The 18,476-nt window shown below is 35.9% G+C and overlaps 2 protein-coding genes across 2 annotated transcripts in view; one reads left to right on the forward strand and one right to left on the reverse strand.

The window, feature by feature from the left end:
* lrfn1 (leucine rich repeat and fibronectin type III domain containing 1) overlaps nt 1–18,476 on the forward strand; it is a 190,579-nt gene that overhangs the window by 80,132 nt on the left and 91,971 nt on the right. The gene's annotated exons all lie outside the window — the stretch shown is intronic.
* On the reverse strand, nt 8,642–11,964 carry LOC137085339 (uncharacterized). The gene is made up of 2 exons (XM_067451896.1): nt 11,825–11,964; nt 8,642–10,590 (listed from the first exon to the last, which is right to left on the reverse strand). Exons 1-2 carry the CDS (start codon nt 11,886–11,888, stop codon nt 8,690–8,692), a joined length of 1,965 nt encoding a protein of 654 aa, XP_067307997.1. The 5' UTR covers nt 11,889–11,964; the 3' UTR covers nt 8,642–8,689.

An 18,476-nucleotide genomic window follows, 5' to 3' on the forward strand; every position in this document is an offset into this window, starting at 1 on the left:
TATTCCGTGTTGTTTATAAATTAGAGATAAATTAACGATGCTGGATTTCTGTCCTTCGAAAGGCAGGAATTATTCAGTGGACGGTTGTTTGTGCCTCAGCTCCTCTACGGTTAATTTAACACACACAGCTCTCTCATTAATGCTGTGCATGCCAACCTGAATTCACAGCGCATTTATTAACTAGCGAGCAAAAGCATATTTTCTTGTTTTTCAGGGCATTAAGTGCTTGTTTGCCTATTCTGTACAAACTTTAGCACAGAAGCCGATATGGAGTATGTCATTAGTAAGTAGAGGTGCTCTGGATTGAACCACAACAATGCTTTAAATGGAAGATTTCTCATCTGGAGATACACTAGATTGCCAAAAGTTTTGGGAGGCTTGCCTTTACATGCACATGAACTTTAATGTCATCCCATTGATATGGAGTCAACTCTCCTGGAAAGGCTTTCCTCAAGGTTTAGGAGTGTGTTTATGGGGATTTTTGCCCATTCTTCTAGAAGCTCATTTGTGAGGTCAGGCACTGATGTTGGACGAGAAGGCCTGGCTCTCAGTCTCCGCTCTAATTCATCCCAAAGCTGTTCTATCGGGTTGAGCTCAGGACTCTGTGCAGGCCAGTCAAGTTCCTCCACACCAAACTCCTCATCCATGTCTTTATGGAGCGACGCTTTGTGCACTGGAGCGCAGTCATGTTGGGACAGGAAGGGGCCATCCCCAAACTGATCCCACAAAGTTGGGAGCATGAAATTGTCCAAAATGTCTTGGAAGCATTAAGAGCTTGAGCTCATCTGAAGGCCACAGAAGTCTGGAGGTCTGGAGCGATTGACACCACAGAAAGTTGGTGACTTCTCAGCACTGTGACCCTCAGCATGCGCTGACCCCGCTCTGGGATTTAACACTTCTTGGCTGAGTTGCTGTTGTTCCCAATGCCTTCCTCTTTGTTATAATCCCACTAACAGTTGAGCGTGGAATATTTAGTAGTGAGGAAATGTCAGGAATGGGTTAGGAACCGATCACGGCCCCACGCTTGAGTTCACTGAGCTCCTGAGAGCGACCCATTCTTTCACTAATGTGTGTAGAAGCGTCTGCAGGCCTAGAGCTTGATTTATACACCTGTGGCCATGAAGAGATCGAACACCTGAACTCAGAGATTTGGAGGAGCGGCCCAATACTTTTGCCAATAGAGTGTATCTAGCAGATTGGAAAGGCATGCTAACATACTACTCTTATCATTTCTACTGTTGTAAAGTTTCTTCTATATAGCCGTGTTTCTCAACCGACTGTTTTGTGTGTGTCGTTGAATAGTCCAAAAACTCTAATGAAAGTCTAAAAAAAATCTAAAGCTTTACTGATGCAAGACTTTCAGCGCTTGACATTAACACCTGACTGTGGGTGGATTTGTAATGAAGTCTCTCCTACTAGCTACTTTTGCGGGTTGTTTTTTTCCATATATACATTTTTCAGTTGTGTCAAAAGTATAGATTTTTGATACATATCGATAGTGAAATATCTGAAACGCTCCCAATTCTCCTACTCCTCATTTCCCACAGAATAGATACAGACGCAAGCGTCTCTTTCTCTCTCTCTCATCTCTCTGACAGCGAGTGACACACAAACCCTCCTCCCCTCACTCACTCGCTTCATTTGCTCCGGATGAATATTATTGCTCTTACAGGGCTTGAATTTCGGCTTGGGATTGCACATAATTTTACTCATTTCTGCAGATTTTCACATAAAGCCGCCTCTCAGCACTAAATCAATCTCTTTTTCACTGCTTATTGCACTTAAACAGTCAAACACACACAAAATAAATGCCAGTCTTTGCCAGTGTTCATGTAAACAGTTAGTTCTGTTTTAATTGAACATTTGAGAAAGAAAACACATGTGTAACAGTGTAATAGGTCCATAGGTCAGCTCTTAAAGTGACAGCAGCCTAATAACCCTGCTGCCAAATTATATTATAATATCTAGTACTTATATGGCAGTTTTTCCCTATGGGGTCAATGTCAAATTGTGGCCAGTGAAAATGCTGAGTTAGCCTAGAAATCTAGACGCACCCTAGCGGCAGCAAATCTAATCTGCCGCAAGTGTCGTCTAGCAACTCTCAATACCCTTCTGAGCTGTAATCGCCAAACTCTGGTCGGGCCAATCACATCGTGTATAGAGTCGGTGGGCGGGGCCAGAATGACGACGACCGAGTTGCGTTTGCGTGCTTCTAGTAAACACAGAAACTGGCGAACGGCGGTCTTTCGAAAATCAGCTTTGATCGCGACTCTGGAAGACTTGAGTTAAGCTTTTCTCTGAGAAAAGAACAAAGAACGGCACTGAAGTCATTCTTAAGAAGGGAAGATGTGTTTGGGGGTTTGCTGACCAGATACGGCAAAAGTTTAATCTATCAGCTCTGCTTCACCTTTGTTGCTCTGGTTGGTTGTAGCGCTATCCTATCGCGTGCAGAGGGAGTTTGACAGACAGCCGTTTATCCGCCCCTCGGATTGAGCTGACAATGGAGAGTTTCCAGACCAAACATCTTGATGTGGCTCTGGCTTGTCAGGCTAATGCTGAGTGGCTATGGAAAACCACTAGCCACAGCTGGAGACTTTTATTTTGAAAGACGTTAAACTAAAGCTGCTGACCTTTCTGTCAGATGCAGCTTTAGTAAAGAGTTTCCTGAGATAAACACATTGACCTGATGTAGCATCTGCTGTCAGATGATATTATGTCATTATACTAAAGCTATATACAAAATGAAAAGTGTCTCACCTCAGAAAAATGAACTCTACTATCCCGTCAGACGTTATACTGGCGAGTGTGTAGTTTCTGTTCTGAACAAATCCAACTATTAGTCAGTGCTCAAACGCGTGGCTTTCATGCTAAGCTTGTTTTTGCTCTCCTAATGATGATTTAGTCCTGTATTTTCAGCTCTAATGGTGCCGAGTCAGTGGACGTTTATTTGAATAATTTGACACCGCCCGGCTCTGCGCTGCTGTTATCAGAAAATATTTGGACTATTTCTGCTTATAGGCTTTGATACAATTAGTGTAAGAAATGAGAAATGAAAGTGAGCTACACTGCAGACATCCCACTAATTAATGACATTGAGTCTAATCACTTGATTCTGCAGTTTAATTCGACAGAAAGAACACGGAGCTGGGATCTGGAGAAACCACTTTAAAGCAAAAATGAAAATCGCTCACCCTCATGTCTTTCCAAACATATATCTTGTTCTTGTTTTGTCAGGAATTGTCGTTCTCAGAATCATCACAGCTGTCATTTCTCACTAATTAAAGTTTCGTTAGCGCGCGGGCTGATTTGGCAAACACTCGGGACACTCCTACACACTTTTCCATTGAAAAATTCAAGGTTAGCGGATTCTCTTTCCTGTGCTGTTGATAGAACAAACATCCAGCCATATCTCTGAACGGCATAATTAGTCTAATAAAACGGGTTGTCATAACAACGCAAGGTCACTAATGCATCATATCATTTCAGATGGAAATGTTCCAGAGTTTCTGTACTCCAGAGACAAAAATACTCTGAGCAAATCAAGTCGAGGCGATTCGCAGAGATGAAAAGGCTTGGGTCCTTTCTGTAACTACAGAAATCCATTATTGTCTTTCGTATCTTCGGATCTCGATCCATTTTTAATCTTTCTTGGTTTATATTTCTGTTATAAACTCCTCTAATCTATCTTTAATTCTGCACTTTACCGAGATCAGTCATTCTCTGTTTTTCATATCAAAGTTATCGGTCTAAAAGCACCTTTGAGAGAGTGATTCCTGATTAGACTGAAATTGGTTTCTCTGTTCAGTCTAACTTCATAACGATGCCAATCTTGCTATTATTTTTTCTCTATATTTAGTTATTATGTGTATTATTATTTATGAGAATTAACAGTTATTTCCTAGAGAAAGCGTGAGCTGAGAACATGTATACCTTGATTGAAGGCCACATGTATTGATGTAAATGTGAATGAAATATGATAGGAATGCAGTAATTCTGTACGGTGCACTTATTGAAATTAAACTAACCTGTGTTCAAGAACTATTTGCAGTTATTAATCGGTAACAATTTACGATAGGTTTTGATTTGTTGACATTAGTGTTTAACATGAACGAACATTGACCAATACTTTTACATAATTTACTAATCTTAGTTAATGTTAATCTCAACAAGTTGTATCTGTTTTTACACGTCAATGCATTGTGAACTAAACAGTCTTATTAACTAACTTTAAGTAAGGGCTAATGTCCACTGCAGCTGTCCGTCAAATAACGTGCTCCACACGACTCCGATGGGTTAATAGAGCCTTCTGATTCCAATCGATGCGTTTGTGTGAGAAAAATATCCATATTTAAAACTTTATAAAGGAAACCTGCCTTGAAGTCTTCCATTGTAACCCACGGCTGTTTAAGCCACAAGATGGCGCCAGCGTTAAGCACAGAAGTAGTGCCGGTCAAGATAACTCGTAGTACCAGGATGAGCGGATGTTATCTGGAAATAACATAAATAAGCATCTTTGTTAGCATTAGTTAATACAAATCCAACTGTTCATTATTTGTTCATGTTAGTTCAGTGCATTAACTGATGTTAACAAATACATGAATTTTAAAAATGTGTTGGTAAATGTTGACATTATCAACTATATTTTTAATTAATTGATTTAAAAAGTGTTGTTCAATGCTAGCTAATGCTTACTACTACAGTCAACTAATGCTAACCATCAAAACTTACTGTAAAGTGTTACCTGTTTATAGCTAGTTAACCTGTTTGTAGTTTAGTTAGTTAATTAGTTAACTTGTTTATGATTTAGATAGTTAGGTATTGAACCTGTTTAATGTTTAGTTTAGTTAGTTAGTCAACGTGTTTATAGTTTTGTTATTTAGCTAATTAGTTAACCTGTTTATAGTTTAGTTTAGTTAGTTAAACTGTTTATAGTTTAGTTAAGTTAGTTGATCTGTTTATAGTTTAGTTTAGTTAGTTAAACTGTTTATAGTTTAGTTTAGTTAGTTGACCTGTTTATAGTTTAGTTTAGTTAGTTGACCTGTTTATAGTTTAGTTTAGTTAGTTGACCTGTTTATAGTTTAGTTTAGTTAGTTGACCTGTTTATAGTTTAGTTTAGTTAGTTGACCTTTTTATAGTTTAGTTAGTTAGTTAATCTGTTTATAGTTTAGTTTAGTTAGTTAATCTGTTTATAGTTTAGTTTAGTTAGTTGACCTGTTTATAGTTTAGTTTAGTTAGTTGACCTGTTTATAGTTTAGTTTAGTTAGTTGATCTGTTTATAGTTTAGTTTAGTTAGTTAATCTGTTTATAGTTTAGTTTAGTTAGTTGACCTGTTTCTAGTTTAGTTTAGTTAGTTAATCTGTTTATAGTTTAGTTTAGTTAGTTGACCTGTTTATAGTTTAGTTTAGTTAGTTGACCTGTTTATAGTTTAGTTTAGTTAGTTGATCTGTTTATAGTTTAGTTTAGTTAGTTAATCTGTTTATAGTTTAGTTTAGTTAGTTGACCTGTTTCTAGTTTAGTTTAGTTAGTTAATCTGTTTTTAGTTTAGTTTAGTTAGTTAATCTGTTTATAGTTTAGTTTAGTTGGTTAATCTGTTTATAGTATAGTTTAGTTAGTTGACCTGTTTATAGTTTAGTTAGTTAGTTAATCTGTTTATAGTTTATTTTAGTTAGTTGACCTGTTTATAGTTTGGTTTAGTTAGTTAATCTGTTTATAGTTTAGTTTAGTTAGTTAATCTGTTTATAGTTTAGTTTAGTTAGTTAATCTGTTTCTAGTTTAGTTTAGTTAGTTGACCTGTTTATAGTCTAGTTTACTTAGTCAATCTGTTTCTAGTTTAGTTAGTTTAGTTAGTTAATCTGTTTATAGTTTAGTTTAGTTTAGTTTAGTTTAGTTTAGTTTAGTTTAGTTTAGTTAGTTAATCTGTTTATAGTTTAGTTTTGTTAGTTAATCTGTTTAGAGTTTAGTTTTGTTAGTTAATCTGTTTACAGTTTAGTTTAGTTAGTTGACCTGTTTATAGTCTAGTTTAGTTAGTTAACCTGTTTGTAGTTTAGTTTAGTTAGTTAACCTGTTTATAGTTTAGTTTAGTTAGTTGACCTATTTATAGTTTAGTTTTGTTAGTTAATCTGTTTATAGTTTCGTTAGTTATTTGACCTGCTTATAGTTTAGTTTAGTTAGTTGACCTATTTATAGTTTAGTTTAGTTAGTTAATCTGTTTATAGTTTAGTTTAGTTAGTTAATCTGTTTATAGTTTAGTTTAGTTAGTTAATCTGTTTATAGTTTAGTTTTGTTAGTTGACCTGTTTGTAGTTTAGTTAGTTAGTTAATCTGTTTATTGTGTAGTTAGTTAGTTAATCTGTTTATAGTTTAGTTTAGTTGGTTAATCTGTTTATAGTTTAGTTAGTTAGTTGACCTGTTTATAGTTTAGTTTAGTTAGTTGACCTGTTTGTAGTTTAGTTAGTGAGTTAATCTGTTTATAGTTTAGTTAGTTAGTTCATCTGTTTATAGTTTAGTTAGTTAGTTAATCTGTTTATAGTTTAGTTAGTTAGTTAGTTAATCTGTTTATAGTTTAGTTAGTTAGTTAATCTGTTTATAGTTTAGTTAGTTAGTTCATCTGTTTATAGTTTAGTTAGTTAGTTAGTTCATCTGTTTATAGTTTAGTTAGTTAGTTCATCTGTTTATAGTTTAGTTAGTTAACGTGTTTATAGTCTAGCTTAGTTAATTGAGCTGTTTATAGTTTAGTTTTGTTAGTTACCGGTTTATAGTTTAGTTTAGTTAGTTAATCTGTTTATAGTTTAGTTTAGTTAGTTAATCCTTTTTATAGTTTAGTTTTGTTAGTTGACCTGTTTGTAGTTTAGTTAGTTAGTTAATCTGTTTATTGTGTAGTTAGTTAGTTAATCTGTTTATAGTTTAGTTTAGTTGGTTAATCTGTTTATAGTTTAGTTAGTTAGTTGACCTGTTTATAGTTTAGTTTAGTTAGTTGACCTGTTTGTAGTTTAGTTAGTTAGTTAATCTGTTTATAGTTTAGTTAGTTAGTTCATCTGTTTATAGTTTAGTTAGTTAGTTAATCTGTTTATAGTTTAGTTAGTTAGTTAGTTAATCTGTTTATAGTTTAGTTAGTTAGTTAGTTAATCTGTTTATAGTTTAGTTAGTTAGTTAATCTGTTTATAGTTTAGTTAGTTAGTTCATCTGTTTATAGTTTAGTTAGTTAGTTAATCTGTTTATAGTTTAGTTAGTTAGTTAATCTGTTTATAGTTTAGTTAGTTAACGTGTTTATAGTCTAGCTTAGTTAATTGAGCTGTTTATAGTTTAGTTTTGTTAGTTACCGGTTTATAGTTTAGTTTAGTTTGTTAATCTGTTTATAGTTTAGTTAGTTAATCTGTTTATAGTTTAGTTTTGTAAGTTAATCAGTTTATAGTTTAGTTTAGTTAGTTAAACTGTTTATAGTTTAGTTAAGTTAGTTGACCTGTTTATAGTTTAGTTTAGTTTAGTTAGTTGACCTATTTATAGTTTAGTTTAGTTTGTTGACCTGTTTATAGTTTAGTTTAGTTAGTTAGTTTACCTGTTTATAGTTTAGTTTAATTAGTTACCTGTTTATAGTTTAGTTTAGTTAGTTGACCTGTTTATAGTTTAGTTTAGTTAGTTGACCTGTTTATAGTTTAGTTAGTTACTGCCCTACAAAGCAAAAAGGCAGTAACTACGCAGAGTGCAGAACTGAGAAAAATGACTTTAAAGTTATCCTGTCATCCAGCCTAAGTAGTTGTAGGTAGATTATTGGACATGTGGCTTTTTTGTTACTTTATATTAGTTTTATTTTTGTACATATCAATCCTCATTTTTAATTTGGTATTTTACCCCTATTTTGCAGTTACTGTATTCTTGCTTTGTATTACTTACCAAAAACGTGGCACCATGCCAAGGAAAAAGGCAGTAACTACAGATTCTCCAAGAACTATTTTGCCACAACTTGGGCTCTGGGTGTGTTAGATATATTACTGTATTTTACTGTATTTGAAATAATTGGAACCATTTGTTTTTCTGAACATGGATATACCAAACCCAAATTAATTTGACCATTTTAGGTCAATATTTTCCACCCGGAAGCTGTTCTGGTGCTGAAACGGCTGCTTAAAGTCTCACATTGCTAAGCTGTATCAAGGCCCAAATGGGGACAATTTATTTTGAATAGGACCACATTATTATGTGTGAGTATTAGATTAATGTGTCTCTGGGGGTGTTTCTCAATCTGTAATGTAGTATCTGCTATACCTACAAATCACATTCATGTTAAAGCATTGCAAAACAACTTTTCTTTGGAGCAATATAGGCAAGTTAAACTCCAATTCAACAGAGCAAAACAAAATCATGTTGCCTAAGTGTTTCTAACGCTTTTTGTACTCTTATGATGATAACTAAGATAAACAAGTTGATGATTTTATATGGTGCAGTATCTGTTTCAGTAGGTTTATAAACATAAAGTACTGAATGAAATGAATACATGGGACAGATATTTCAAATTAGTAAACATACATTTAATAATAGATTGTGTGTGTGTATATATATAAATAAATAAATAAATAAATAAATAAATAAATAAATAAATAAATAAATGAATGAATGAATGAATGAATAAATAAATAAATAATGATGATAATAATAATACAAATAATTGATGAACACCACATTTCATATGGTTATTACTCCTCATCCTCCAAAACATTGCTCACAGGCAGGGAATACCAGAACACCCTCCTGTTTGGTGGCATGAGGTGACAAAGATTACAGAGGATGTCTCTCTTCTTGACCTCCTCAACCCCTCTATTCTGTGGTCGCAAAAGAGTGGGCACCTTCAGCGAGAATTTCTTCATGAGGAAGTCCAATTCCATAAATTCATTCTCCGTATGGGACAGCTTGTAAAAGAGGCTCTTGGAGCCACGCCGCACCTGTATCTCCGCCATCTCCCCAAGCTTTGGTGCTTGCGCTTTCTTGACCTTGACGGTGGAGTGGCCATCCCTCCAATCTAGCACATTGGCATTCTCCAATTTGATAACATCCACCTTCCTGGAGTTGGAGCTTGCCACAACACTCACAAAGTCCTCAAAGTCGTAGACCACACCACCTGGACGGCTCCTCATTTGCTGCTCGACACCATGGTGGAAACTGTCTGCGCTCATGAACGTGTGTCCCCTCTCAAAAAACTTTAGTGTGATGTCCTCCTGTGAAATGGTGTCACTGTTCACAAGAGTGACAAGTGAGGATAGAAGGCACCAGTTCTTATTCTGTGCACTGCAGTTGTCCACCCAGAATATGGTGTGGCGTACATCCCGCTCCTTCTCCAATGCAGTTGTATATGCTGATGTAATTTCCGCGGCACTTCGCCCAGCCATTCCCTCGTGCCACAATACAGAGATGGTGTTTTTTTTGTTTGTTTTTTTCCCCACTGAGGCAAATGTTTCGTGGTATGCCACGATGCGACGAGTAAATACTGCTGACTTGACTCCTGGCATCCGTGGCAGCATTATCACCTTCTGGAGGTCCACACTCCGAACTGATGTCATGTCCGGCCAGTCCCTCTCTGCATCTGCCTGGTAGCTTTGGCGGCTCTCTAGGGCAGACTGCTTATGTTTGTTCCACCTTAGGCACTCTGGGCAATCTGAGCTTTCAGTCTCCCCTGTGTGGCAGTTCACATGTTCTGCATGTTCCAAACAGTCCTCACATTGCTCCTCCCCAAGTTTGGCAAAGCTGATTTTTTTGTCTTTTACCATCTTCCTGTATGCTTCATAGGAGCAGGCGTTTCCTTTATCCAGGTAGTCTGAATGCATCATCTTAATTGTGATGTCACTTGGCAGGTACCGTCGATTTGGGGCATGCTCCCGTCTGTAATGGCTCACACAAGGATGGAAGGACTCAATGTGGTCATCAAGGGTCTTCACGTCTATCTTGTTGACTGCAGCCTGCCTTCCTCTCTGGTCCTTGGATGGAACCAGTGGCCTGGTGTTCGACTTCCCCATCATGGAAATAACGAGACTGTCATTTTTAGGGTGGTAGCCCAATGATGACAGGAAAAACATTTTGCAGACCTGTCTTGGCTCTCCTTTCTGGTTTTGCAGGCGGTAGATAAATGAGCGGCCACGGCGACTTTCTGGGCCGGTTGTTATTCTTTTGGTTGGCATTGGGGTAACTGAGTAAAACATCCATGATCGTCTTTCTGTGTAGGTCATCTCCCAGTACTGACTCCATATCTCCCTCCGTCTTTCCTCTGAAATATGGTCTGTACACCTTCTTCGACATTTGGCACCACATGGCTCTCTCATTGGTGGTCGACGTGATTCAACATCAGGCTGTGGCCCTGGCTGTGGCTCTGGCTGGGGCTCTGGCTGGGGCTCTGGCTGGGGCTCTTGCACTTGTTCTCCTGGGTCTCCAAGTTCCACTTCAGTCTGTGCCATCGTAGGGGTTGGGACATAATCTAGGTCTGTAATGTCATCATATAAGCTGTCCACGCTGGTGGTATCCAGGAAAGTGTCCAGGATGGTCCACTCCATTGTTTCAGCGGGGGGCAGGACTTGCTGCCTCTTTGATGGAATACCTACATGTGTATCTTAAATGAAAAAGAGAGAAAATTAGTGGCATGAATGTAAATCCACATCTGTCTGTGTCTGTCTGTCTGTCTGTGTAGGCTACTGCAACAAATTATTATTATTATTATTATTAGTATTATTAGTATTTATTATTAATTATTATTATATGGACCTACAGGACAACATCTTCACTCTGATCAACATATGTAGGCTATATATCGATGTCTGTATATCATAATATTTAATTGTACAGGGAATAATTTTAATAAAGTTTAATTAATTAATAAATGCCTAAATAATGACTAACACAATAATAAATTAATAATTTTTAACCCTTAATGAAAATGAAGAAAGAAAAGCCAACATACAAAAAACGCAGCCTGGCTTTATAAGTTACATTAGGTTGTAAGTTGTATTATCCTACAATAATAGGATAAAACAGAAGCTTGCAGTAATGCAGAGGGAAACATTTTCATAGGTTAATATAATTAAGGGGAATCCAAATTAAATATATAATTTTATATTTAGAAGAACAAACCGTGCAATAAATAAATGCTTAGGAACAGGAACCAATGTGTTGAGCCTGAGCGCTAAGGGGGGTCGTAAATAACTGCCGACTCGCTCTGCAGAAGTTTGTTTTTGTTGAAAGCATGATGCTTACAGTAAAGAGAAAGGTGTCAGTTTTGCTCACAACTCACTAATTTCTTTAAACAGCGGACATAGTCTTCAAACAGCGGACGCGAAGAGAGTGCGTTTTAAGTTGAACAGACACCTGTTGCCGTTTCTCTGTCTGTTCGTTAGTAAGATAATTCGAAAAGTACTGTACGGATTTGGATGACATTTTCGGACAACATGGGTATTAGGACAAGGAACAGATGACTACATTTTGGTGGTGATCCGGAACACGGGACATTTGGAATTTGTAATGCTACATTGACCGCGGTTATTATGCTCTCCGAGTGCTTTTCTAGTTATTGAATATTTTTCCACCGCTGATTGGATTATAACTTTGTGTCATGAACAACAAAATGATGACATGGCATCGGCGATGATGTGAAGTTACAGAGGATAAAGTTACAGCTAGGAGCAGGGAGGATCAGGGGGAGGTAAGCAAAGCTATTTGAAACATCGCCTGTTAATTAGCATAATGCTTTCTGAATGGACCTCTGAGAGGAAGTCCCGCCCTGGCGGCTGACAGGTGTTTATATTGTGATAGCCTAGCCTCTAAATGTTTAATCTGTCACTGTTACTTACCATTCTCCGGGTATTTTCTTTTCAACGCCAGTTCGACCATCTTCTTTCCCCTGCTTTGTGCCATCTCAAACAAAATTTGTGGGAAGTTAGAAGGGTGAAATCGCAAATGTTAAAACCGTCTCGTGAGGATGCCGCTAAATCAGCTGTGTGTGTTCACCATGGAAACAGTAACTTCACTGCGTAGCAACACGGTTATTTTTTGTTGGGTAAAACAAAACAAGAATACAGTAATGGATGTTACTGTACTCATGCTTTGTTTCACTAGGCCTTTTTGCAGTTACTGTACAAACGACTACCATTTTTCACCAAAACGACACACATTTGAGATAATATTTTTTGTCACATAACAAAGGATGCCTTGAATGTCATGAAAATGATAATAACTCATTTTTGACCAAAAATGCAGTTACTGCCTTTTTGTTTTGTAGGGCAGGTTAGTTAATCTGTTTATAGTTTAGTTTAGTTAGTTAATCTGTTTATAGTTTAGTTTAGTTAGTTAATCTGTTTATAGTTTAGTTTAGTTAGTTAATCTGTTTATAGTTTAGTTTAGTTAGTTGACCTGTTTAGAGTTTAATTTAGTTAGTTGATCTGTTTATAGTTTAGTTTAGTTAGTTAACCTGATTATGGTTTAGCTTAGTTAGGGATTTAGTTATATATAAAACAACTGTAGATTATTCATGGTTGTAAATGAACATTGCCAGGGCATACAGTATTCTAGGTGCTCTCTAAAGCATTGCTAAGTGGTTGATATGGTTTCCTGAGGGGTTGCTAGGTGATTAGTAGCTATGAGTTATAGTTTTAAAGGGTTTAGCACCACTAGTAATAATGGTTACCTAACAATCAGCTGTAGTTTCTAAAGGCCCTGATGTGTCATCCCTGTGGTTGGTTAATGAGTGGAAATGTTCAGTTTCAGAGCTGGTTATCCAGCAGAGCAGTGTTCCCGTACGGCCTGTTATCTCTGCAACGTCCCACAAACCCCTGCAGACTTCCCAGCATGCCCTGCTCCTGATGCTATCATTTTCCTGGGCTCTGCTGGGAACTCGGGGGTTATAGTTATTCTCTCTCTCTCTCTCTCTCTCTCTCTCTCTCTCTCTCTCTCTCTCTCTCTCTCTCTCTCTCTCTCTCTCTCTCTCTCTCTCTCTCTCTCTCTCTCTCTCTCTCTCTCTCTCTCTCTCTCTCTCTCTCTCTCTCTCTCTCTCTCTCTCTCTAATGGGTATGAGAGACACTGACGGGCAAACCCTCACAGCTAGAGCGCGTTTATCTGGTCTTCAAGGCTTCATCTCTCATTGTGTGGGGTTTGTTTGAGAAATAATTGTTGTCTTAGATGACGAGCGCTGCTTAGTGGTAATCCTGCGGCCCGTGTTCTTCGGAGGAGCGGCGCTTTATGGGAATGGCTCTTTGATGACACACTGAAACCATAAAGAGCCGGCGGAGCGGTTGAACACACGGTGGTTTGCGTCTTGTTTACCCATCATGCCCGCGATGAGCCAGACAGGCTTTGTGTTATTGATCGCTGGGGACTGTAGACGGAAAGATGAGGGATAATTCCCAGGGAGGATTACGGAGCGCTGCTCGTCTCCAGTCCTCCTCAATCGGCTTCATCTCAAGGGCTCTTGTCAAACACCGAAACTCTGCCATCATTTAAACACGCTCCAATCCGCTTCCACTGGACGCAAGTCAACTCTCCAGATGTTCTGCTAAACACTCTCGTTCCACGAAGAGTGAAATGTGGCATTTCCATATCTTCCATATCCATAACCTGAGACGGACGAGTTCTGCTCAACTGCATACATCCAACGGGGAAATGGGATGCTTTTAAAAACATTTTATTTTGTTGTTGTTTAATACTAAAATATATGTAAAAATCTAAAATATTTTACTGTATATAATAGTAATGTTTCAACGGTGATATAATTAAATAATATAATATAAATACTACAATTATTTTGAATAATAATAATAAAATAATAATAATAATAAATTAAATGTTTTATATATATATATATATATATATATATATATATATATATATATATATATATATATATATATATATAAAACATTTAATTTATTATTATTATTATTATTATTATATGAAATAACTGGAATTTCACAGAACAATCGTATTATTGCAATAATAAAATAAAATAATGTTGCAATAATAGTAATACTACGACTACTACTACTACTACTAATAATAATAATAATAATAATAATAATAATAATAATAACAATACTACTACTACTACTACTACTACTACTACTAATAATAATAATAATAATAACAATACTACTACTACTACTACTACTACTACTACTACTACTACTACTAATAATAATAATAATAATAATAATAATAATAATAATAACAATACTACTACTACTACTACTACTACTACTACTACTACTACTACTAATAATAATAATAATAATAATAATTAACTGTTATAACTCTTATAATTGTATAAGTGAAAATTATGTGGAAAAAAATATAGGTGTTTGTGTAAATTATGTCAGAACTGCCGAAGCTGCCGTTTGCGTTAGCCTCACACTGGAGGAGTGTGTGTGTGTGTGTGTGTGTGTGTGTGTGTGTGTGTGTGTGTGTGTGTGTGTGTATCTATCATGTAACTCTTCCGTCACAGTGCATGATTTTGCGTTATTATTGTCCTGTATTGATGCCTCGTGATCTCTTGGTCCGGTCTGGATAAATAATCAGAAGCCGCTCTGCTTCGCTGCTTTTCCTCTATTGTCTTCTTTCAATTTACACTTGAATGGCGATGGATATTAAGCTTTTAATTTAAGAGGGGCAGCTCCGGGGCAGCACAAGGTCAACGCTTTCAGCTCTGCAAAGAGGAAATTCATAAATTGGTTCAGATTTGGCAGGCGGTGAGCTCTAGACTGAAGCGCTGCTCCTTTGTTACTGGCCACTTAAACTATTTTAGTCTTTTTATTTCCATTAAAAGTGACTAACATGGACAGCAAGTCTTTCACTGGAGGTCATACCGGTGATGAATCAGGGCTAATGCTCGCAGAACAGATTAAATATAAAAACCACATCAGCGCTGGACCCTTATCACGGAGTGATGATGTATTTCCTGCTGAAACAGGAAGTTCACGTGGGGCATATCCACTTATTAAACACCATAAAGCCTTGGTTTTTACTTTCTGTAAGTACATTGCAAATATTTCATTACATTATAGAATAATAACAATTTTTCTTAAATACTTCTTTAAAAAATGACATTTATTTATTTGTTTGTTTGTTTATTTGAACACACACACACACACACACACACACACACACACACACACACACACACACACACACACACACACACACACACATAAACAAATACATATGTTTATTGTATTATTTAATTTGGATTATTTGGATTATATTACAGTATTTCTTTCCTAAATGATTCTTAGAATATGAATATATATAGTATATTTTTCATTATATTATAGTTATTATTCATGAAAAAAATATGTATAAATGTTTATTATAATGCATTATATATATTTATAGTTAAATCAATCAATATATTTATTTGTATTATATTATTTAAATTTGTAAATGTACTTTACATGAGCCGTCCGTTCTCTGAGCATCTTTCAGCCATTTTGAGTCATCTTTTCCATCGTTTTTTCTTCTGCTTGTGGTGATACTTTCCTCAAAACCAGAATAAGAGTTTCAGGAAGACTTTGTGAATTACCAGGGGAACACAGATGGCGTTAAATCAGTGTGCGGGTGTGTGGCGTGTGAAGATGTGTTTTGCAGGTAATTGGTTTTGTGAAAGTGACAGCAGGGGTGTTTTGCCTGTTTTTGAAAAAAAAAAAGTGCTCGGTGATTTAAACTCTCAAAATAGCACCATAAAAGTATATCAGTAGTCCACACAACTCGTACACTATAATCAGGCTCTTCTGAAATCATACCATCATTTATACGAGGAACACACTGAAGTGTTTCATATTTGGTGCACTGTTCCTTTAAAACAAGCGGTGTGATTTGAACAGGGCACCATCTTTTCCGTCTTCAGTTTGTAATGAAGGAGACCAGCAGAGCTGAACTTCTCCAAACCGCAGCAGATGCGCTCCTGTTCCTCATTCAGGACGAGCCATCCGTCAGCCATCACAAAAAAAACACATTTCCATCTGTGTCTGAACACGTTCACTTCCCAGAATGCAGTGCATGAAGACAGAAAATGGTCATGGGCACAACTAGGTTTAATTATTTAAAAAAAAGTCTTTCTGCTTTGATTGGATAAAACATACAGTTAAAACAGCTTAACTGAAAATACAGTACAGTAAAATAATTATCGTAATTAATGTTATTGATATTAGTACAGTTTGCTTTACTGTAAATACAGTACATTAAAAATACAGTAAAATATTAATAAAAATCAAATATTAATACAGTAAAAACAGTTCTTACTGTGTACTGTTAAATATAGCACAGTAAAAACTCTGAATATGAACTTTTACTGTTTTACAATTTAATACAGTACAGTAAAAAAATTGATATTAATACAGTGAAAACTTATTTACAGCTTTACTGTAAATACAAAACAGTAAAAATACAGTAAAACAAATACAGTAATGCAGTAAAAATGCCAAATAATACAGTATTAATAACAATAGAGTAATATATTTTTTGTTTAGAGTAAAATAATCTTTTTATTGTTAAATTCAGCACAGTAAAAACTGAATATTAATATTAATTAATAATATGAATATAATTTTAATCAAATACGATTACAGTAAAGTCTTTCAGTATTTTAGTTTACTGTTAAATACAGTACAGTACATATACAGTAAACTGTGGAATATTAATACAACATTAATACAAATATGATTTTTTTACTGTTTTATAGTTAAATACAGTACAGTAAAAATACAGTAAAAACAGTGAAATTTTGTAACAGTAAAAATAAAATATGAATACGGTAAAAACAGTGGAATATTGTAACAGTATTAATAAAATATGAATACGGTAAAAACAGTGAAATATTGTAACAGTATTAATAAAATATGAATACAGTAAAAACTGTGAAATATTGTAACAGTATTAATAAAATATGAATACGTTAAAAACAGTGACATATTGTAACAATATTAATAAAATATGAATACGGTAAAAACTGTGAAATATTGTAACAGTATTAATAAAATATGAATACAGTAAAAACTGTGAAATATTGGTGCAGTATTAATAAAATATGAATACGGTAAAAACAGTGAAATATTGTAACAGTATAAATAAAATATGAATACGGTAAAAACAGTGAAATATCATTAGCGTTTAAATGAACTGTTTTCTATATGAATATAATGTTAAAAGTGGATTTTTCCCTGAGCTTGTTGAATGGTTATTCTTATGTTTTAATATCCAGACTCCTGAAAGCTTCAGTCTTTATGAAAATGATCTTGGCTCTTGATGCTGCTAATCGTGCGACTGCATTCATTCACTCGAAATGGATTGTTTTTCCTGAAACATCTTTCAGTTGCTTCAGTGGTTTAAAGCTCGACGCCACCTGCGAGTGTTCAGAAGTAAAGTTTGATTGAAACAATTGAATCACTTCCGCGCTCTCCTCAGTGTTTGCATGTGTGTGTAATCACGCGTCTCAGCTCAGTGGTTCAGAAGATCATTAGTGCTGTCAGTGGAACAGCTGAAATAAAGACCACAGGAGAAGACCAGAGAGAAAGATGCTCACCGTGTCGCTCATCTACAGTATATCAACAGCTGTCCTGTGATGAGGAAGAACATTTGATCAGCTCTATCGGGACGAAGCGGCCTAATGTAGCATGAAAACACTCCAAACTTCATCTCCTGTTCAAGACTAAACTACTAATGATGAAAGTGCAACATCCTTTTCTTAGAGGATTAGTTCACTTCAAAATGAACATTTCCTGATGATTTCCTCACCCCCATCTCATCCAAGATGTTCCTGTCTTTCTTTCTTCAGTGGAAAATAAATGAACTCTGAGGATTTTTCTTGTCATAATGGACTCCAATGGGATCCAACGGCTGAAGGTCCAAATCAATGCAGTTTCAGAGGAAGAGCTTCAGACGCTCTGACCGATCCCAGAGGAATAGGGTCTGATCTAGACAAACCAACGGACATTTTCAAGAACAAATTAACCACAGAAACAAGTGGATGGTTTATTTTAATGCTGTCCCGGATTTCATAGTGCACTCACATAACCCCGACTCACAAACAGCCTGCGAGTACCAAATTGTGCTTAAATGGTCAAAAACACACAAATGTATGTAAAAAAAAAACAGAGTATACACGTAAACACATTCAGTTTTGTCTTAAGTGAGCGTATACAGTTGAGAAGGTTGTGTGACAGTATATTAGATCCGTGCAGCTCTTAAAGGGACAGCAGCCTAATAATCCTGCTGCCGTCTCAGATTTACTCTCCGTTTTCTCACATTAATGACACGCACTGCTCTTGAATGACTGACTAGATGTGATTCCTTATTACATTTCTTTAAGTCAATTTCAATTTTACAGTGCTTTTCAAAAATGCAGATTGTTTCAAAGCAGCAATTATAATCACACGTCCTGGTTCTAGTAAGAACTCGAGCTGCTGCGTTTTGGACCAGCTGGAGTTTGTTTATTAAGCGAGCAGGGCAACCACCCAGTAG

The sequence above is a fragment of the Pseudorasbora parva genome, chromosome 8 (assembly GCF_024679245.1).
Source record: "Pseudorasbora parva isolate DD20220531a chromosome 8, ASM2467924v1, whole genome shotgun sequence".
NCBI classification, from domain to species: Eukaryota; Metazoa; Chordata; class Actinopteri; order Cypriniformes; family Gobionidae; genus Pseudorasbora; species Pseudorasbora parva.

Excerpts from the sequence above, each read along its gene's own strand:
- LOC137085339 (XM_067451896.1), bottom strand. The coding sequence starts at position 11,888 with ATGGCACAAAGCAGGGGAAAGAAGATGGTCGAACTGGCGTTGAAAAGA. Across the intron at positions 10,591-11,824 it reads AAGAAAATACCCGGAGAATG|ATACACATGTAGGTATTCCA; the intron begins GTAAGTAACAGT and ends TTTTCATTTAAG.